Here is a 20,975-nt window from a genome sequence, read left to right as displayed (position 1 = left end):
GGTATGCTCTGGCTGTACTCCTCCCCAAACTACAATTCCTTGGATTCTGTGGGGGAATTCCCAACAGTGGATCTGCAAGCCCCCAATGCTGGACTTGGGATACAGCTGACATTGGCTGCATTCGTCCTCAACCTACAGTTCCCATGAGTCTCTGGAGGAATCCTTGCTGGTGAATCTGAAATGCAGCTGGCGTGGGCTGGTACCATGTAGGCACCACACTCTTAGAGAGGGTCCCCTCTACCCAGCCAGAGAGGAGCTACATCTGGGGAGCCAAGCGGGGTCTGGGGGGGCAAGAGGGAGACTGCATGGGGCTCACACAAGTCCTACCAGGATGGTGGAAGTGGTGGACTCCGCTGCGGCTGGCGGTGGTGCCAGTCTGGCGACTGGCACCTTGGGAGGCATTGCTGGGGGACTTGTTCTCCCGGGTGACCTGCGGGCAGAGAGGAGGGCAAGGCGGTCAGCAACGTCTATGGGCTCCTGAGCTTTCCCTGGTTGGCATGTGCCCACCTCCCACTCCTACTGCCAAGGCTTCCACCCCTTCACCCCTCCAGTCCCGGCGTTTGCATGCAAAAGGTCTCCCTCTGCCATGGGACGGCCACAGTGTCTCAGATGGAAGAATGAGTAGCCCTCCGCGAGAGTCCCAGGATGGCCAGCGTTCCTTTAAGCCACAGCTGTGGGGGGCAAAAGGCTACTCTCAACCCCTGGCACACAGCCATGCAAGACACGAGACAGGCATGCAAGACACAAGTCAGTTTGGGGAGAGCCTCTAGGGCAGGGCCTGAAGGACACCCATGGACCCCAAAGACGTTTTTGCAGCTTTTGAGCCTGCCAGACCTCTCCCCAGATCACCAAAAAGGGGAAGGAAATCAGCTCTCCAAGATTCCACAAGGAGACCATTTTAAATCAGTTACAGGGCCACCTTTTCAAAGCTTTGCATGGATAGACGTCCACTTGTAATTTGGGGGGCAGCCCTGAAGCCCCCAGAGAGTTCTGGGGCAGGAAAATGGCCCCCAGACTTGCCATAGTTGCTGACCCCTCCTCTGACATAGGGAGACCCATGCAGAGACATGGACATGATGCAGACGGATGCTGGGATGAGTGTGATCTTGCATGCAGGAGATGGATGCTCATCACCCCCTCTGCCCCCTGCAGCCCCCTTCCTTTGCAGCCCCCCATCTTGGCAGCCCATCTCTGAAGGAAGGACCTCCATGCAGCACTTACTTCTGGAGAAGGAGGAGGAGAGAGAGATTTGGGAGAAAGGGAACGCTGCAAAGGAAGAAAGAAGGGGTTGGGAGAGACAGGTGTTACTGGATGCTGGTTTGTTCAGCTGTTCATCCTAAAGTGAATAAGCTGCCTGCCAGCTGACCATGGCACCGGTGGAAGTGAAAAGAACAAAAACAGGGTACAACAGCAAAGCTTGCAGCATGTGTCCTTTCACTGCCAGCCAACAGGTCTCTTCCTTAACAAGAGACATCAGTTTCTGCTGGCCATGATCCGGGACACTTTGGACAGAGCGCAAGTATCTCCCAGTGGAGTTGCTCAGGATCTATCTCACAGCTACAAAGCCAAAAAATGTGAGCAAACCCAGACTGCTCCCCACCCACCAAACTGCAAGGGATTGAGGGGAGTCTGTCTGTGTGGTGCCCAGGGCTGCACTTACACAACCTCTGAGAAAGCATAACGGTTTGCACAATTACATTTACACCAGCATAGTGCCCCAGCAAGGCTCCAGCCACTGCTTCACCCCCTTAAAAGTTGATTTACTGTGTATATTCATGTATAAGTCAACCACATGTATAAGTCAAGGGTAGGTTTGGGGGCCACAATTATGGATTTTGATATAGTCAAAGGTAAAACTTAGTGTACGTAACAACGGATCTGAAGGATGCAGCACAGGAAAACGATGCCAGAGAATGCTGCCATTTTCCCACCCAAGCCTTCAAAAAGGCTAGAAGCAGAGTCACAATGAAGAGCAGAGGAAGCAGGTGCTTCTTTGAGGTTCTCTCAGGACCAGCTCAGCTCTCACCTTTCACCATACGATTCAGAGAAGGAAACAGGTCCTTTTTTAGAAGAGTTAAGGTACAAGTACTTACATTGACCCATGGATAAGTCAATCCAGGTTTTTTGGGGTCAACATTTTGACTAAAATTTCTAGACTTATACATGAATATATACCAATTAATTCCATTTTAATGTGCATATTTTTTCTTAAGGATGTGAGGTTTAATCTGCACCTCTTAATTTTTGTAAGCCGCCTGGAGTCCCAGGGGCTGGTAGCAAAGTGGGTTCCAAATCCAGTTCATAAATAAGGCCAGTGAAGAGGAGTTGGGCACGATCGTCCTCCAGCAGCAGCAATGGAGGCAGCAGTTGCAATGCATTTATGAGCATTGCAAAGATGTCCTAGGAGCCACCTGCCCAGGACTCGGCCATGGCTTCGAATGGGGTTGTGCCCACTTTCCTGCTCACCTCGCGGCTCCGTGGCCTCTCCACGTGGTCCAGCAGGGAGTAGGTGAAGTGGGGCTCATAGATCATCAGGTCCGGGCGCTCAATGTCTAGGATGGCCTTGTCCTTGGGGATGGCCGCCAGGTCTTTGTAGCCCAGCACTTCATTGTCCATTTTTGCCTGGGGAAAGGGGGAGAAGAAGAGAAGGAAGGGGCAGAGGATGGTGCTTCCCACCCGGATGGACGTTAGTCCAAGGGTCAGGGACTGACTGGCTGCTTTGGCCAGTGTCTCTCCAGCCCCAACTGGGATCAGACCTGGGGGTCTCTGGCATCTCAGATTTGCAAGAATGTCCTTAAAGCACCTTTGCTGAAAGGAAGGTGCAAACAAACAAGGTTTTCAGGGAGACTCACCACAATGCTGGAGGGCGACCCAGGGACGCTGGAGCCCCTGGAAGAGGCCACGCTCCCCGGGGAAGTCAGCTGGTGCTGGAAAGGAAGAAGAGGAGACCTGGGTTGGAAGGAAGGCTGTGCTGTTTGGGTTTTCAGGGGATGCATTGTTATGGTCTTGTCACAAGTGGAAGTCTGCATTTGGTTGCTAACTACTCAGAGAACTGGCCTGAGGGGCAGGAAGCAGAGGACAGGTTTAGTAAAGAAACAGAGGGTCTTCTGCTGAGATGGGGAGGACCATGGAGTGGAAACCTTTCTGCTCCTCAAACTCTCTGGGGCTGCCAAAAAAAATATCAAACAAAACCTACCCCAGAATTGGCTAGAAATCCAGCTTTGAAAATCAGGTGTTTTCCATGCAAGTGATCCCTGTGGCTTATTTAGAAGATGAGCTGTCACTCCCAGGAGAAGCCATTTCTCCTCTTTGGGAGCCAAAAATAGTATTCCAAAGAGGGACCAAAGAGATATATATATATATATATATATATATATATATATATATATATATATATAAAACCTGCTCCCCAAACCCTTGGGAGCCCCAATGTGAACTTGCATGGTGGTGCGTGGGAGGATTTTATGGGAAGAGATGGGGGAGGCCATCATCAACAGAGGACCAATCCATTTTGGGTGTGATAGTCCAAGAGAAGCAATGTGTCCAAGCGCGGCGGTGCCATCCATGTCTGCAGATGGCATGGACTGACCTGAGAGACGGGTCCCTGGCTGCCCTTTGCCTCGGTTCCTCCCGCAATCCAGGGATTCTCTGCAGGGCGGCTGTGAGGATTAGGGCAGCCATGTGTGCAAAGTGCCCAGAGCAGTGCAAATGTGACGTCGTCGCATGTTTGCATGAGGGATGGGTGGGTGGAGCGTTTGAGCCTCCCTTCTCTGAAGGAGTAAAAATCCCATGATCAGCAGGTGGCGATGCCTCCCCAGAAAGCAGAGCGTGTGTGGAAGCACGGCGCATGCCCATCTGTGCAAACGGAGGAGCGGAGGCCCAAGGTGCACATGCATTTTCAAGCATTGCACTATTATTTCCATTTAGTAGGGATGCTTTTGCTACTTGAAATTTGTATTTTCCATGTTGTTGTTATGTATCGTCACATCAGCTTCAACTTATGGACATGGCAGGAATGTCTATCATCATCAACAGCCTTGCTCAGGTCTTGCAGATTCAGGGCAGCCATTGTGGCTTCCTTTGCTGAATCTATCCACCTGAAATGCGGTCTTCCTTTTTTCTAATGATGTCAGAAGCACAACAGCCTCAGTCGTTTTTGGCTTCTAGGGAGAGTTCAGTTTTGATTTACTCTCATACCCATTTATTTGTCTTTTTGGCACTCCAAGGTATTTGCAGGACTCTCCTCCGGCTCCAGCTTTCAAATGAGCTGGTATTTCCCCCCCCAGTCAGACTTTCTTCACTATCTAGCTTTCACATCCATACACAGAAATCAGAAATCCTGTGGCATGGATGGGCCTGTATCTTTGTAAGGACCAACTAAACATTGCAATCCAGTAGAAAATGTTCAGGTTCCAGGGGTTTGGACTGGATGGCTCTTGTGGTCTCTTCCAACATAGATTCTATGATTCTAGGATGAATGTTAACCAAAGGAGGAGGGAAAGTGGGAGACTGAGGGATGCTGAGCATGCTGGAAGTCTAGAGTGCAAGACATGCCAATATCTTAAAAGATACCTTAATCATGCACTCGGGGGTATAATGCACCCCAAAACCTGTATCAAGGGGTATTATTTTAATCCCAAGTAAAAATTACAGCATGTGCAGAGGATAAAAAGACCCCGTATTAATGCACAAAACCAAGTACTATTTGCTTCATACAAACACATGGAAACCACAAAGGAAAGAGAAATAAATAAATGTGTAAGACAAAACCAACAGTCACTGGGAGGCTTTTCCCCTGCCAAGGAAAGTCCATTGGTCCAACCAACTGGCAAACAGGCCCCTTCACACCGGCTTCTCTCGCACTGTGCTCCCCGACACACATGTTGTCCCCCCAAAAAACACGCTTCTCCAGCCCAAAAGTCAAATCCGTTAAACTCCTGTAAGTCTTCTGTAGCAACTTTTGAATGAGGTGAATCATGGAAACAAGGGGCAAATCCCATTTGCTGGTCCCAACTGGGATGGGCTCATGGGGTCACTGAGATTTGCAAACGTGGAGATTTGTGAGTTGATCCTAACTGGGACGAATGAATCTAAGCCTTTACTACCAAGCTGCCAGACTGTGGGGGCTTCTGCACAGAAACTGTTTTCAGGGCTGCATCAAGTGAAAAACTGCCATCTTCCTTGATTAAAGCTGTACCCAGACATTTCCTTCAAATGCTCCCAAAGCAAAGCAAATATCAGAGCTATATCTAGAGCTAAAACCTTTCCTGGTTTTTGTAACTATTCCAGTTTTGGTTCTTCTAGAAGAATTTGCTGATCTGTTTTTCTGTTACAATGAGACCATAAATCCATTAGACACCCGGCATGTATGGCTTAAAATATCTCACATTGTTGCTGGGGATATTTGCCGTATTCTCTACGCAAACAGCAAACAGCGTCAAACAGTTTTATTGCTGTTATTTCAGGATGCTTTGAGTGATGCGTTATTCCACCAGCGCCTCTTTTGACTTAATTGTCCACAACAACATCAACATTATGAAGCGATGGAGAGGTTTTTTTGAGCCTCGTTGGGTTAAGTCTACTGTCTCCAGCAAAGACCCCAGTGCTACCAAATATCTTTGAACAGGAGACAATGGAGTCAAGCATTTCCTTGGCTTCTTGGACCGTGGTTCCCTCCGACCCACCGCCCATCGCCAGCTCATGCGAAGACCCCCAAAACATTGCTAAAAAGTCACTAAACTACAGGCACACCCCAGTTAACAAACCTCCAACGCCGGAGGTTTTTATTGAAAGGGCCTTTTAATAAAGCCTTTTAATGAAGTCCAGACCCCTTCCCCCCCATCCCCTGCAGACCCCAACCTCAGGCAGACCCATTGCATTCTGGGCCCCAGACGTACCTTCTGTAGCTTTTCCATTCAGGGTCCTGCTTGAGGGTCTGGCTCAGTCAGTGCCACGTCCTGCGCAGAAAAGAGGGGAGAGAAACGTTATATATATATATATAGCGCATCATGCTCATGGGGGTTTCACAGTGGGCCAAGGAGCCCTGCTGCCCTCCACCGGCTTCACTCCTTTTGGGCCCTTTGACCAAATCCCAATGGCATTTGGCTGGTGAATCCCTCAGAGGAGGGGTCCCAGGCCTGCCCTGCAACACAAGAGGGGTTGCTGCCCTCTTTGTCACCACAATTGGGGAGTTTCTGGGGGGCAAAGGTCTTGCTTGCACTTATCATGCAGAAGACCACCCCCCAGGTGATTTTGGGGGGATGCAGATTTTAGGCTGAAACTGAAAGCTTTCCAATTCATTTGGTCTACTGGAAAGGTGCAGGGGGAGATATGGTTCAGCCCCCGGGACAGTCCCTTTAGTGTCTGGAATAAAACCTGGACCATCTAGCCACCCCACTGATGGGGGGCTACCAAGCACCACCATCTGCCCCATGGCACCAGTGGGTCCTCCATTGGAAGCACAACGGCAGGGCTTCCCACAAAGCACTTTGTCCATCAAACCACCATTGCTCTTTGCTGCTCAGGGTTTGGAGGCCCCCCTCAGCTGGCCTTGCAAGGATTGGGGTCTGCCCTGGAACCCCTTAGTGCCCCCTAAGTCTCTGCTGAGAGCAGCTGGCCAAGGGCTGCCCACCCTCCCTTTGGGTTTACATAGTATTGTTGCTACTGTTGTCATTACTTTGTGCATAGCCACTAAATACTTCCTACAGAACAGCCCTGGGATCCAGAGATGTTTGAACGGAGGGAAACCTTAGACTGAAGCCCTGGAAGAGTCTTCCCGGCTGCGAAGGTCATTGCAAACCTTAGCTGCGTTGCTGCAGCAGAGGGAAAGCTAACACAGTTTCAAGAGAGAGCATTCAATCACTCCCTCGGTTGCTCAGGTGGATGGATAGTTTTGGGAGACAGAAACCAAAGAGAGGCAGTGAATGTCTAGAAGTTCCCCAGAGTCCACTCCTGACATCATGAGACTCTTTTAAAAACAGGGAGAGAAGAAGAGGAGGAAGAGGAGGAGGAGGAGGAGGAGGAGGAGCAGCCCTGGGAAGTTCAGGTGTCTGCCATTGGCCCTCACAGCCCCCAGGTGGCAGCACTGGGCATCCATCCCAGCTCTGGCTTGCAGTGATGCAACACAACACCACAATAATGCAGCACAAGCGCAGCAGCAGCAGCAGCAGCAGCAGCACCGGGTGCGCCTGGGAAGGGCCCACTCTGGCCTGGCTTAAAATCATAGAAGCTTAGGGCTGGAAAAGGCCACAAGGGCCACCTAGACCAGCACACTGCCATGCAGGAACACACAACTACAGTACTCTTGAAGGATGCCTATCCAGCCTCTGCTTTGTTGCTGTTGTGTGCCTTCAGTCCTATCCTGGGGTTTTCTTGGCAAGATTTGTTCAGAGGGGGCTTGCCATTGCCATTCTCTGAGGCCGAGAAAGAGCGACTCACTCAAGGACTCCCAGTGGGTTTCATGGCTGAGGTGGGACTCGAACCCTGGTCTCCATAGTCCAGCACTCAAACCACTAAGACGCGTTGGATCCCTCTGGCTTTAAGGCCTCCGAAGATGAAGCGTCCATCATGTTCTGAGGCAGTTTCTTCCGCTGCTGAATAGCTCTTACAATCCATAATTCCCTTTTAATATTCCTCCTACAAACAGCATCACAGAATCATAGCACCTTAGAGCAACCTAAACAGCCATTTCCCCAAAGCTTTGGAAACAGAGTGCGTGCACACACACACACACACACACTTTCCCAGGCCAGCATTCCCTGGAGATGCCAGCCACAGAGGCTGGTGAAACGTCAGGAAGAAACTCTTCTAGAACATGGCATTCACAGAGCCCCTGAAAAACCCACAAAAAACTATTTCCCCAAAGCTTTGGAAACTGGGCTCCTCTTCCGAAGCGCTCCTTGATTTTGGGGAGAGGGACGGGTGCAGCGAGCCAAGCCTGGGAGGGAAGGAGTGTGCCTTTGGCCGGAGCATTCCAGGAAGGGTGAGCCAGTCTGTCCCACAGTCGGACCGCTCTTACAATAAGGAAGATCTTCCTAAGGTTGAGGTGGAATTTCTGTTCTTGCAATCTGAATCTGTTGGTTCATGTCCTAGTCTCTGGAGCAGCAGAAAATAAACTCACTTGATCTTCTCCATGGATATTTAAAGACTGCTGCCACATCTCCTCTCAGTCTTCTCTTCCTCAGGCTAAACAGCCCCAGCTCCCTCGGTCCTTCCTCCTAAGGCTTGGTTTCCAGACTTCTGGTCATCTTGGTCCCTCTTCTCTGGACCTGTTCCAGCCTGTCAATATCCTTCTTGACTTGAGGTGCCCAGAACTGGACATGGGAGTCCAGAGGAGGTCTAAAAGTAGAAGGGCGTGAGACCACGACTTCCTCTGATCTGGACACTACATTCCTGTTGGGCAACCCAGGATGGCACTGGCTTTTTTGGCTCCCGCATCACTATTCATTCGCATTTTGCTTGTTGTCCATTAAGGCCTCGAGATCCCTTTCACATGTACTGCTTTCATGCCAGGGGTTGCTTACCCATCCTGTATTTCTGCATTTCATTTCTACTGCCTAGATGTAGTATCTCACATTTATCCCTGTTGAAATTCGTTTCATTCACTATCCCACAATCTAAGCAATTTATAAAAATGTTAAAGAACACAGGAGCCAAAACTCTTGGCGCTTCTCACCGGGAAGAAGAGCAAGCACTGGCCAGCCCTCTCTGGGCCCGGTCTCTGGCCAGCTACAGATCCATCTAAACCATCTAGCCCACGGTTCACCACAACCATATGATGGGGAACCTTCCTGAAATCATCCGCAGTATTCCCCAGATCTACCAATCCTGGATTTAAAAAGAGAGATGAGCTTTTCTGACTTTCCCCCTAGAAGTGCCATTGCATTCCTCTTTGGTGGTTTCCCCTTTCTTCTATAGGTCTCTTTTAAATCTCAACTCAAAAGTTCTTTTTAGATCCGCCTTGTTTTCCCAGTTTTCCTCTTCATTGGAATGGTTTGCAACTTGCTTCACTATCTCACCTTTAAGAAACTCCTTTAAGAAACTCCCAGGCAACATGCGCTCCTTCTGGGCATTTCTGACCATGGGAACTCGCCTAGTATTTCCCGAGGCTTAATGAAACTGGCCTTCTTTCAGCCCAGAGTGAGCATCTGGCTGCGTCTTTGTATAAGAAAACCCAGGAGGACGTGGCCTTTCCCACCCAGGGATCCTACTATTTCTACCCGTTTGACCAGTTTGTCTTTGCTGGCTAGGATCAAATCCAAAATATCTGACCCCATTGTTGCTTCCTCCACCTTTTGTACAATGAAATGGTCTGCAAGGCGAGTGAGGAATTTGTTGGACCTCACACTCTTGGCAAAGACTGACTTCCAGCAATTATCAGCTGGCTGGAGTTTCCCATTACTACCATATCTCTCCTTTTTGAATATCTGCTCATTGGTTTCAGGAGGATATCATCCAAATCTCTAGTCTGGCCTGGAGCAGATGCCCACAATGAGGCCACTGTTGTTTTTCTCTCTTTTAATTTTTACCCAAAGGCTTGCAACCTGCTTTTCATGCTCTGAATCTAAGTCATGGCTCTCCTCAGAGGTGCACGCATCCTGGACTCACCATCTTATGCCTCCTCTTTTACATTTTGGTCTGATTCTTTCGAATATATTATACCTTTCTATTACTATATTTCAGTCATAAGACTCATCCTCCCAGGTTCCAGTGAGCCTATTAAATCTTATTTGCTTCACTGTGTTAAAGCCTTCAAGTTCATCTTGTTTGTTTCCCATGCGCTGTGCATTGGTGTAGAGGCATCTAAGGCCATGGGTCATCCTCTCCAGATGATTCCTTTTGGGTTCTTTCTCTCCCCTCTTGGTTCTTATACTATTGGCCCAGTGGCCCCTGCCTCATTGAGGCTACCAGTATTTGTTGTCCCTCTTCCCTCCAGAATATTGTCTCTCTGCTCCATGAGTCCTATAGCAAATGCATTCCTAGCAAACACAGCCCATCTCTTGCCGGAAGTCCTTCTTCATGAAAGCATGGCGTATGGCGCAAATAGCCAATTCTTTCTTGATGGCACCATCTGCGGAGCCAACTGTTCACTTCTCATATTCTCCTCCTTCCTTCTGGGCCATCTCTTTATACAGGAAGGAGCAATGGAAGAACAACCTGCATGCCAAGGTCTTTAGCTTTAGCTTCCTCCCCAGAGCCCCATAGTCCCTGGCAACATGTTGGCGGCTGTATCTTGCCATATCATTTCTCCCAATGTGGATCAGAAGGAAGGAGTCAGTGGGCTTGATGAGTCTTATCACCTTCTCCGTTACATCATGGGCCTTTGCTCCTGGAGACAACACACCTTTCAAAACATCTTACCAGGCCCAGACAACAAGGAATCACCTACTGCCGCCCCATGCCTCTTCTTCCTTTGGGGATGGACAGTGGCTCTTCCATCCTTCAAACCTCCTAAGGCCACCTCCTTGCCTCCAGACTTGTGAGGCTCTTGTCCTTGTCCCTGTGCCTCATAATTGTCACTTAAGGGGAGAGCTTGGAATCAGTTATGTAGCTCCAAGCTTGATGCCTGGTTCCTGGTGTTTCTGCTTCTGTGTGTCACATTCCTCCAAACATCTCCCTCTGTCTTTGGAATTATTACCCTCCCTAGCGGCGTCTTCCGGTTTTTGCACTTCCAAAAGAGCTCACTCCACTCTTTCCAAAAAAGCTTTCCCCTTCCTAATAAGTGTAGATACAAGGGCAGCTTTTCCTCCAAGAGGGCAACCAACTTGCACTTGCTGCAGGTACAGCACAGCAGGTCCTCTGGCAAGGAAGCAAACATGGCACAGATGTTGCATCACCATCCATGTTTGTCATCCTGTAAACAGAGTGGCACAATGTTCCAGACTTTCCCCTTTATGTCCCCTGGGAAATGCTTACAAAAACTGCCTGTTTTTCTCTTCCTGTTTGCTGGGCTCAAAACGCGGAGGCACCAGCGATACGGAGCGAGTGGCTGCCAGCTTTGCCCCCAACCAGGCAAGTGACTCAGCAAGCTTGGCACCCCCTTGGGCCACGTGTTCACGGGCAGCATAGGGCCCGAAACAGACAAAAGCACCCACACAAAAGGGCCTCCAAACGGCACAGGCAAGCCACCAATGATGCTCAGCTGCAAAGCGCAAGCTCACCTCCTTCTCCTCTTCCTCTCTCTTCAGGGACTGAGCTGCAAAGCCTGAAGCGGCAGCCCTATTGAGCCAGTGGCTGCTAGCTTTGCCCTCAAGAAAGTGGCTGACTCAGCACATGGACCATGCGCCAGAGGGAGAGAGCACATGGCCAGAGGCAAACAAAAGCCCCCCATACATAAACCTCCCTCCGAACATCACAAGCAAACCACTGATGATGCTTGTTGCAAAAAAAAAAAAAAAAAACCCCACAGTCTCACCTGCTCCCCTCTCTTCAGAGACTGCCCCCAAAGTAATTAGCTACAGGCTGCTTGGAATGAATTACTTCCAGCTCCTGGGTCTGCCATATACAGTGTCATGACCACAAAGGAGGACAGGGCACCATAAAATGACATGTAGGGCATTATAAAATAAAAGCTAAAAGGCACTCATATAAATATAAATGCATGTTTCTTAGTCATGCTCAAAATGGAGGACTTTTTGCAATGCCTCCTAGACATGTCCTGGAAAAGGAGGGTGACTGATCAACCTGGTTTGGCTCTCCATCTCTTTGGCATCCTTCCCTGCTTCTCAGTCTCCCTTAAGGAAAGGATGGTGGGGTCCCATGGAGGAGGACCAGGGGCAGAGTCGGGTTGTGTTCGCCGGGCATTTGAGGTTGGCTTGATCTATAGTAGGCAAGGCCCATTAACTTTACAAAAGACCCTGTGCAAATGCAAACTGCTAGAAATGGGGTTTTCCAGAAAGAGATATTACCTGCCTGCACTTTTGGAGTCTCCTCCATAGGCTTGCCAGGCCTTGAGATGAGAGGCTTAAACCCTGAGAGCCAAGGAGAATCCCTCTCTGTGCCATTAAGTACAATTCATTAAGCCTCTGTCACAATTGCTCAGTGTGTGTCATTCAAATAATAAACACCAAGTCTGGCAAAAGTGAAAATAAGCTCTGCACTGAAGAAACCAAACAGACTTCACTCAGTTCTGCTTTGAAAGCCTTTTAAAAGCACTGCTGTTAAACAGCACATGGGAGTTGCAGTCCAACATAGTTAGTTTTCCTGGTTCTGCTTTGAATAGGAAACAGTCACTGCCCCAAAGCAGCCTGGAGCAGCAAAAGGCCAGGAAGATACAGAGGGAGGGATGGAGGATGAGTGGATGAAGGGAGGGAGGGATGGGTGAAAGAAGCTTCCAGTCTGCCCCTGGCCTCCCTGCCGCCTCCTGTCCTACCCAGATGTGAAGTCCTGCCCCACACAGGTCTCCCTGCCCTCGACTCCGGACCCATGGGGCCCAGCCTGCCAAGCGACAAAGGGGCAGGGAGATGGGCAGTGAGCCGAGGCTAATGCAATGAGAGGGGCACATGAAAAATTAATGGCTTGCATGTGGGGGCGGTGTGGTGTGGTGTGGGGCACGGAGCAGTCAGAGCAGAGGCTTGTGGAAGCAGAGCCCTGGCAGCTGGGAGCCAGACCCTTCCCACTATCATCTCAGTGGCACATACCTGTTCAGCTGGCCCTCCACATCCTTGCAGGATGGCTGGTCAGCTGGGGAATTCCTTCTGCAAAAGAGAGGTAGAGGCCATGAGCGTCTCCTGCTTTCAGCCCTATGTCCCCCCACTACCTCCTCTTCCCCATGGCAGACTCAAAGGGTTGCTAGTAAGCAGCTGGGAGGAACTCCCCAAGATTGCTGAACTTCTGTCGGGAGGGAGGGAAGGAGGGAGGTTCTGGCCATGAACTGAAGCATGCTAATGATATGGCAAGCAAGACGTCTGGCTCATGGCTCAAGAAGGGGCTATCTGGGCATGGCTAGTGGCCACAGATTTGGGCAACAATAACCTGGTGCCATAAACAGAGAGGGGCACCCTCCCCGCAGGTCCTACTGGGCCTGTGAACTAGCCCTCAATGGGAAGCCACAGGAAAGCCCTCTGTGTCTGCAGCCTCTGCTGCTCTACTGACCAACCGGGTTTAAGCCCTGGGCCTCTTTGCCTGGCTGGCAGTGGTGCCCAGCTGTGTCCAGCTCTTACACAGGGGTGCCCTCATCTCCCAGACCCCTTGAAGTGGGCTGCCATCCCCCTCCCCATGCTCTGCCTCCGCTGGGTGGTCCCTCTCTGTCGGCCCATCCATGCCGGCCCCTCACCACAGCCTGGCTGTCAAGGCAGACGACTGTCGACTGCCGGCTGGGCGTTCACAACCTGACGAGAGTTAATGAGCCCTTTTGTTCAAACAGCACACACCGCACACGCACACACAAACACACACACACCAGGGAAGGCTCCAGAGAGGCAGGCAGCTAGGCCTGGCAAGAGCCTGCCTGCGACACTCGAAATAGCTGGCAAGCCCAGCCCTTATCATAAGCTCCTGCCCAACGTCCAGAGAGGCAGACAGCAGAGGTTGCAGCAACCAGGGAAGTGTCTGTCCTTCTGACCCCCAAAACCTACACACACGGCTCAGTTCTGTGGTGCTTCCTTCCACCATCTAGACTCAAGGGATGTCGCAAGGAGAATGACACCAGCCAGGAGGATATCTCAAAGCATCACAAGCACATGGCAATGGTCAGGGCTCCAAGGCACAAGGACACTTTCCAACCAGCTGCTGCAAAAAGGAGAGCTCCACATGGACCCTTCTGGAAGGCCAGAACATGGAATGGGATTTCTGCATAGAACGCTTTTGACCACAATGAGATAAACAGCAAGAGACACAACTGACCACACAGAGGGGAAGGCAATGGAAAACCTCCTATGAACAAGTCTTGCCAAAAAAAACCCACAACCCCATGATCTTAGGGTCGCCGTAACTCAGAAACAACAAGCAACTCAGCCATTTGGAACAAGATGCCATCCAGAGTCTCAGAAACAATCCTAATATTATTATACAACACACTGAAAAAGGGGAGGGAGAGCTGTTTGGGAAGAAGCCCTGCCAAGGGAGTATCCCTCGAGTGGCAATTAACGCCTAAATAATATGGGAGCAGAGAATTAGGGAGGAATCATGGCATGGGGTCTAAGTGGGGACTTCAGTGCCATGGGACCCCCACTTGACCATTCTGCGCAAAGGACATAAAATGGGAATGCCAGGTGGGGAAGCAGGGAACGGGGCCCTTTGGGTTGTGGCACTGGAGCACTGCAATATCCTTCCAAACATCGCTTGATTATTATCTCAGGATTAATCACTTCTTTGATGCTGTCCCTCCACCCCCAAAACAGGTGGCATCTTGAAGAGAGGTTTAATAAATAGCATGAAAGAGTCCAGTCATCAACCATAGAGGAGTTCCACAGCAGAAGAGCATTGGAGCAAGTTGAGAGAAGGAGAGAATTGGGCAAAGCTTGGGAAGGGAAATGGGAAAAGTTGCTTGGACACGATGCTTCTGGCCCATCCCAAATTCCACTTCCTCCGCTCCTGCGTTGTCTCTGGCAGAGAGCCGGCTTTCACGCTCCCAGCTGCACCGACTGAGCATCCGGCATTGCTATCCCCTTCCTGGCCTGTTCCCTCCCCTCTGGCTCCCATTGCCCCTCTGAGCCAGATACACAAAAACACACACAACACACACACAGAGTGCCAGGAAGGGTGGTCCTGCACAGAACCAGCAGCCTCCCAGAGGCTGCTGTTGATCCCAGTTCCTGACATGGCCTTCCAGCCACAGCCCAGCTCTCCCATCACTCCCTTTTTTGCATCCAACGGAGTGGACTCTGGCCACAAAAGCCACAATGCATCTGCACGGGATGCATGACACCGTCAGCGTCCCAGGACATCGGCTGAAGCAAAAACAGCCTTGAGGTGGAACAACATATGAAGGACAAAAAGCCAGCATGGCCTTGTGCTTTGGGAGCTGGACTATGACATTGGGAGACTGCATGAACCCACTGGGTGACCTTGGGTCTCTCAGCCTCAGAGGAAGGCAATGGTGGCAAATCCCTTCTGTACAAGTCTTGCTAAGAAAACCCTGAGATAGGTTTGTCTTAGTGTGGCCACATAAATCAGAAACAAGAAGGCACACAGCTCCTGACCTCTGCCCCTCTGCCCTACGGTGGGACTGGCCTGAGCAACTATGCCTAGACTGGAAGGAGACCCCCTCGATGGCTGGGCAGATGGACACTGGGAAGGACAGAGGGAGGACGCTGGGACCAGGGCCTGTTCCATTCGCCCTCCTCCTGAAAGCCTTTTCTGTGTGCAGGGGCCTGGCAGGCAGGCAGGGAGCATGAAGGGCACTGGATAAGAGGGCAGCATTGTCTGTGCCAGGGCCAGGGCAGCCAGCGCTCACGGTCAGCTTGGCGGAAGCAGCACAGGCCTGAGCTCAGAGTTTCCATCCTTGGCCGGCCACTTCGCTGCTGAGAAAGCCAGGCCTGGACTCCTGGACGGCTGCTCAGGCTGCTGAGGCCAAGGGCAATGGGGCTGGGAGCTGCTGGTTCTCCAGAGGCTGCTCAGGGGGACCTTGTGGCCCTGGGAGGCAGCCCAGGCGAAGGGTCCCCTCCTCCTCCCCAAAGCCCCTGCTGGGTCCAAAGTGGGTGGGACTTGCCATCTACATACCCATCTTACTTGGACCGTGTCCAGAGGAGGGCAACCAAAATGGTGAAGGCTCTGAGGATTATGAAAGCATAGAATCATAGAATCGTAGAGTTGGAAGAGACCAGTAAGGCCATCCAGTCCAACCCCTTTATTCTGCCATGCAGGAAATCCAAATCAAAGCATCCCTGACAGATGGCCATCCAGCCTCTGTTTAAAGACCTCCAAGGAAGGAGACTCTATCACCCTCCGAGGAAGGAGTGCATTCCACTGTCGAACAGCCCTTACTGTCAGGAAGTTAGTTTGGTGCCCATGTGCATAGATGCACACTGCCCACACATGAGCACGCAGATTAGGATATGGGTTCAGATCCAACCTGAGGCTGCCCTGAGAGCAAGCAAGTGAGCCAAGGGCTGGTAAGGGAAGACAGACCTGCCCCCCCATTCCCCTTGAGTTCAGGGTGGGAGTCCTCTAGCCCTCTGGGTGTCCTTGCGATGCAGGTCCCAGCATCCTCCTAGCCAGCATAGAGGGGGTGGATGATGGGAGCTTCAATTCAGCACAATGGGGAAGGCTGCCTCAGCCTAGATTTGGCAGGGAAGGCAGTGGGCTCAGGCTGCTTATTTTGGGTGGTGTCCCTGGGCTCCTCTCCTTCCTTTCTTTGTCGCGCCTGCCTTCCTTCCTACCTTCCTTCCTTGCTGTGGGGCTCCTTATCTGGGGAGTCCGGTGTGCGACTGGCCCCTATCAGCCATGGCAGCCCTCGATATCTCTAGGGACCATCCCAATCCAGGCCCCACAGGTGGGCTCCAGATAAGGTTGGCTGGCGGCAACCTCAGTGGGGAGCCCTTCCCAGTCCTCCCCCTCAACAACAGCAACAACAAACGACATGGGATTCCTGCAGAGGCACCCTGGGGAGAGAAAAAGTTGGCAGCCAGAGAAGAGGAGGAAGAGGAAGAGGAGGGTGGGAGGGGGTTCCTCTGGGGATCTCAATTGCAGGGAGGTCTACCTATGGGGGCCCAATCCTGCCACAACCCCCGTGGGCCGGATCCTGGAGCTCTGCCAGGGAGGAGGCCTCCCTTTGTCTGAGATTGGCAAGGAAAAGAGTCATGGGATGATGCCTAATCCAGATTAAGAGTGGGATTAGTTTGCTCATCAGGGCTGGGTGGGTGTGTATATATGGATGGACAGGCTCTTTCTGGCCCAACGAGGAAGAGGGAAGGTGGTGGTGGGGCTGACCAGGAGGAAGGAAGGAAGTGCCTGGACACTTGGGCCACAGAAAGGGGACTGCCCAGCTGGACATTGGCCTGGCATGGCCACCCAGGGCACTGGGAGGGCATCTCTCCCAGTCCTCCTGCCCCATGGCACAGGCTCCCTCCAGATGGCAATGTGCTGGGACCCCCACATCCACGGATCTTTTTATCCAGGGATCCAACCATCCATGGCTTGAAAATACTTTTAGTATGCATAGAGTGGCCGTTCCAGGGCAGCCAAGGAGGCCAAAACCTGTGGCTGCACAAGTCCCATTAAATGCAATGGCAGAGTGCAATGGGGCCCCTTAGAGAAAACGGCCAGATCAAGGCTTGCTTTTGGGAATTTAGCTATTTCTAAAAGATGTTCAAGCCCTGGAGGCTTCAATCCGTGGACAAGAAAAGGCAAAAGGCAAACCTTGATTTTGCTACTGTATATCAGGGCCACCATTGCACTCTGCCAGCATTGTGTTTAATGGGACTGGAGCCTCCAGGGATGTTTTGGGAGCCCTGTGTGTGTCCTGGAACCAAACCCCAGCCAAGGACACCAAGGGTCCGTTGTAGTAGTAGTAGTAGTACTACCCCGTTGTAGATAATGGGGCCTGAGCATCCACAGATCCTTTGGGATCCCTGGGGGTCCTGGAACCAAACCCCAGCTAAGGACACCAAGGGCCCACTGCAACCCCCAGAACTCATGGGCAAGTGACTAGAAGGCAGGCATGAAGAGCCATCTCCCCGTCTTCAAGGCCCCAGATCTCTGCTGGGGAGCTAAGCGGGGTCAGCCTGGGTCAGCATTCAGATGGGAGGCTTCCCGAGGGCTGCCTCTCTCTGCAGCAGGGGCCACTAGGAAAGCTGTTCCTTCAGCCGCCCTTCCTCTGGCCCCCGCTGCCCCCCATAAACAGGGGCCCTAAGGAAGCCCCCCCCGGAAGGGCAGGGCAGGGCGTGCACTTCCCAGCACTCTTGGCTCTGCCTCGGTCCGGGGCTGCTGGGAGCTGCACTCCAGTCCCTTCTGGAGGGAATGGCCGGTGCAGAGCCTGGCCAAAGGAAGGAAGGAGGCCCTGGGAGAGGCAGGCTCCCCCCGAAGAGCCGCCTTGGCTGGCTGGCAGGCAGCCCCTTCTCCTGGCCTGGCCTCCCGGGGCTGAGAGCTGCCCTCCGGAGCCGGGGAGGGAGAGGCCCCAGGGCTCCCGGCAAGGAGGGCTTGGCAGCCGGGGAAGGAGGCGGCAGGTGCAGCTCCGGCAAGAGAGGCGCCGCCCGCCGCAGCACTCCCCGGGAGAGCCACCGAGGGAGGCCGGCAGGCAGGAGGAGGCCCCGGGCGAGGCCCCAGGGAGAAGAAGGGGCAAGGCAGAGGCTAGGAAAGGCGGGAAGCCCCCGGTGGCCCGGGCTGCCCCAGAGCCTTCATGCCAAGGGAGGGCCCTCCAGAGCCCCCGCTCTGCCCCGGAGCAGGACGGCAGCGGCCTCTCCCAGCCTCCCTCCCTCCCTCCCTCCGCGTCTCCCGGGGCAACGGAGGGAGGGAGGGAGGGGCTCTTCCTGGGACCCCTTCTCTCTCTCTCTCTCGGCGTCGGAAGGGGAAGGGGCTGCTCTCCCGGCTGGAGAGCCCCAGAAAGGGAGGCCAAGGCCCGGGCCCCCGCCCCTCCCCTGCCTCCGAGGGGCCCTCCTCCTCCTCGGCCTGCAGGGACCGAGCGGCTGGGCTCCCAGGGGCCTCCTCCGCTAGCCTTCGGGGGTCGGGGGGCCGGGCTTTCCCACGACCGACCTTCACCATCATCATCATCCCCACCACCATCCCCACCAACGGTCCTTCCCCCAAAGAAAGGAGCCCAAGGGGCTGCTCTTCCCAGGGCCTCCGTCCCTCGGGGGCTCTGATCCTGGGCAGAAACAGCCCCCCAAAAGATCCTCTGAGGACAGGGCCCTTCCCCTCCCTCCCTCCCTGCCTCCCCCGGCCCTCGCCCTGCTCCTGCCCCGAAGGAAGGCAGGCAGGCAGGCCCTTCCCTGGGGGAGAGAGAGAGAGAGAGAGCGAGCGAGAGCGAGGAGGGGGCCCAGCCTCTGCTGGAGCACAGCCTCCCAAGGAGCCCCCTCTGGCCCAAGAGGGCCTCCTCCAGCCAGGCATCTCCTCACAGGCTTCGTGGCTCCAGGCCCTTCGGGGCCGCCGGGGAGGATGGCATTGGCCTGCCTTTCCAGCCGCCGCCTGGCGCGCTGCCCCTTCCCGGCCGAGGAGCCAGAGGGCCCTGTCCTCCTTCCGCCTCTTGGGCCCATTAGGCGCCTCACCTGCTGCGAAGAAAGGCCTCCTTCAGCCTCATCTTCAGCCTCGGCTTCATCCTCTGGCTCCGCGCTCCCTCGCCGCGCCCCGCCCCGCCCCGCCCTTCCCCCTGATTGGTCCTCCGCCTGGTCCAGTGGGCGGGGCTTCGGCGGCGGCTGTGTCGGCGCATGCGCTCTGAGGGCCGGCAAGATGGCGGCGCCCATGGGAGACGGAGTGGTCGGCGCTTCCGCGGCGCCGCTGGTGACTCAGCCGGAACTGGGGCCTCCCCGGGAGCCCCTCGAGGCCCCGGCCCTCTCTCTCTCCCTCCAGGGGCCCCGAGAAGCCCAGGCCGCCGCCGCCGCGCTCTCCCTGCCGCCGGAGGCCTTCGGGAACGACGTGAGTCTGGGGAGCCTCGGGTGGGGGCTGGCTGGGTCAGGGGCTGCCTCCTCCCGGGGCCTCTGGGCGGCGGGGCTTTGCCTTGAAGCGGGAGAGCAAACCGGGAAGCATGACGGCTGGCTGCCCAAACGGAGGGAGGCCTGTCTCTGTGCGTAGAGATAGCCAGGCCCCTTCCTCCCCTCTCTCTCTTTCCCTCCGCAGCCCACCGTGGAGCTGGCCTGGGCCGCCAGGGCCTTCCAGCACGCCCAGGTCCACTTCAACGTGAGTCTCCCCCTTTTGGGGCATGTGTGTGTGTGTTGGGGGGAGGGAAGGGCCCTTGGGCACAGAGACCCCCAACTCCTTTGGGGGAGAGAGAGCAAGGGCCCCGCTTCCCTTTCCAGCTGCTCTTGCTGGGGCTGCTCTCCTCCTCCTCCTCCAGAGCCAGGGAAGGCTCTGGCCATCCAAGCGCCCTCCTTCCGCCTCCCCTTCCTTTCCTCTCCTTCAGCTCATCTCCTCCGTTGACCCCAAGTTCCTCAAACTGACCAAAGCCGACGACCGGATCTACGCCGAGTTCAGGAAGGCCTTTCAGGAGCTGCGGGTCGACCTGCTTGACCAAGAGGAGCTCAAGTCGGAGCCGGCCAAAGAGGTTGGTGTGGGTTAGGGTTAGCCCCAGGGCCCTTCCCTCCCTCCCTCCGGGACGGGAAGCAATGCCCTCCTCTCTTCCTCTTCTAGAAATGGCGGCCCTTCTGCCTGCAGTTCGAAGGGGAGGTGGAGGACTTCAACTACGGCACTCTCCTCCGGCTGGACTGCAGCAAGGAGTACACCGAGGAGAACACCATCTTTGGTAAGAGGCCTCAGCGCCTTCTCTTCGCGGGCAGCGTCCGTCCATCACTGCGGCCAGGTGGCCTCTGGGGCCTTGCTGGTCAAGGACAAGGGACTTTGGGATTCATCTGTGTTTGGCCACAATGGGTAACAAACAGGGGACCCTCTTGGAGGCACTGATTAGCAAGGAGCCTTTGCTCTCCCTTCCTGATCCGGTTTTTGGGCTTTGAAGGGCTGATGGGGGGCTTTGCATGGTCTCTTCGCAGCCACCAGGATCCAGTTCTTTGCCATTGAAATTGCCCGCAACCGGGAGGGCTGCAACAGCGTGGTTTATAACAGCGGCAGGAACACCAGCGCGGGCACAGAAGAGGTGAACTCCACATGAGGGAGGCTGCCTGCCTTGGGAGCAAGGCAAAATGTGTTCGAGGGGAAAGGGCCCTTAATCGTGCTCCAGCCTCCTCTCCAGCTGAGCAACGACTCTCCTTGATTCCTGTTGCCAAATGCAAAAACACAGCTCCTGCTGGAATCCTGATTCAGATGCCGAAACAATCCACACTGTGGACGTAATGGGTGATGTATCTGCAGGCTCACCACTATCCATGGGACCCTACAACTTCTGGAGCCTGAATTCTCTGCCAGCACACATTAAAACTAATAAATAAGAA

General features: G+C 53.7%; 2 protein-coding genes across 9 annotated transcripts in view; one reads left to right on the top strand and one right to left on the bottom strand.

Annotated features, from left to right (window-relative positions):
• Positions 1-19,216, bottom strand: part of LOC149306622 (dematin-like) — a 27,196-nt gene extending 7,980 nt beyond the window's left edge. Inside the window, exons 1-8 of one of the 8 annotated variants that reach the window (XM_089537915.1) lie at positions 19,143-19,216; positions 12,639-12,695; positions 5,898-5,957; positions 3,590-3,770; positions 2,853-2,927; positions 2,467-2,622; positions 1,222-1,266; positions 328-430 (exon numbers count right to left, since the gene is read on the bottom strand). In XM_089537915.1, coding sequence (XP_089394041.1) covers positions 328-430; positions 1,222-1,266; positions 2,467-2,622; positions 2,853-2,927; positions 3,590-3,733 — 523 coding nt within the window. In that variant the 5' untranslated portion in view covers positions 3,734-3,770; positions 5,898-5,957; positions 12,639-12,695; positions 19,143-19,216. Of the gene's footprint in view, positions 1-327; positions 431-1,221; positions 1,267-2,466; positions 2,623-2,852; positions 2,928-3,589; positions 3,771-5,897; positions 5,958-12,638; positions 13,264-19,142 lie in introns of those variants that run through there. The other 7 variants (XM_089537918.1, XM_089537916.1, XM_089537919.1 and 4 more) reach the window with 7 other exon arrangements.
• On the top strand, positions 18,854-20,975 carry LOC149306621 (uncharacterized). Its single transcript, XM_089537924.1, has 5 exons — positions 18,854-19,509; positions 19,711-19,770; positions 19,994-20,134; positions 20,221-20,332; positions 20,577-20,975. Exons 1-5 carry the CDS (start codon positions 19,033-19,035, stop codon positions 20,693-20,695), a joined length of 909 nt encoding a protein of 302 aa, XP_089394050.1. The 5' UTR covers positions 18,854-19,032; the 3' UTR covers positions 20,696-20,975.

This window comes from Sceloporus occidentalis, unplaced genomic scaffold (assembly GCF_023333645.1).
Source record: "Sceloporus occidentalis isolate IW3139 unplaced genomic scaffold, rSceOcc1.0.p SCAF_9, whole genome shotgun sequence".
Classification (NCBI taxonomy): Eukaryota; Metazoa; Chordata; class Lepidosauria; order Squamata; family Phrynosomatidae; genus Sceloporus; species Sceloporus occidentalis.
The sequence above is the reverse complement of the archived record's forward strand: the minus strand, read 5'-3'. Positions and strand labels throughout refer to the sequence as shown.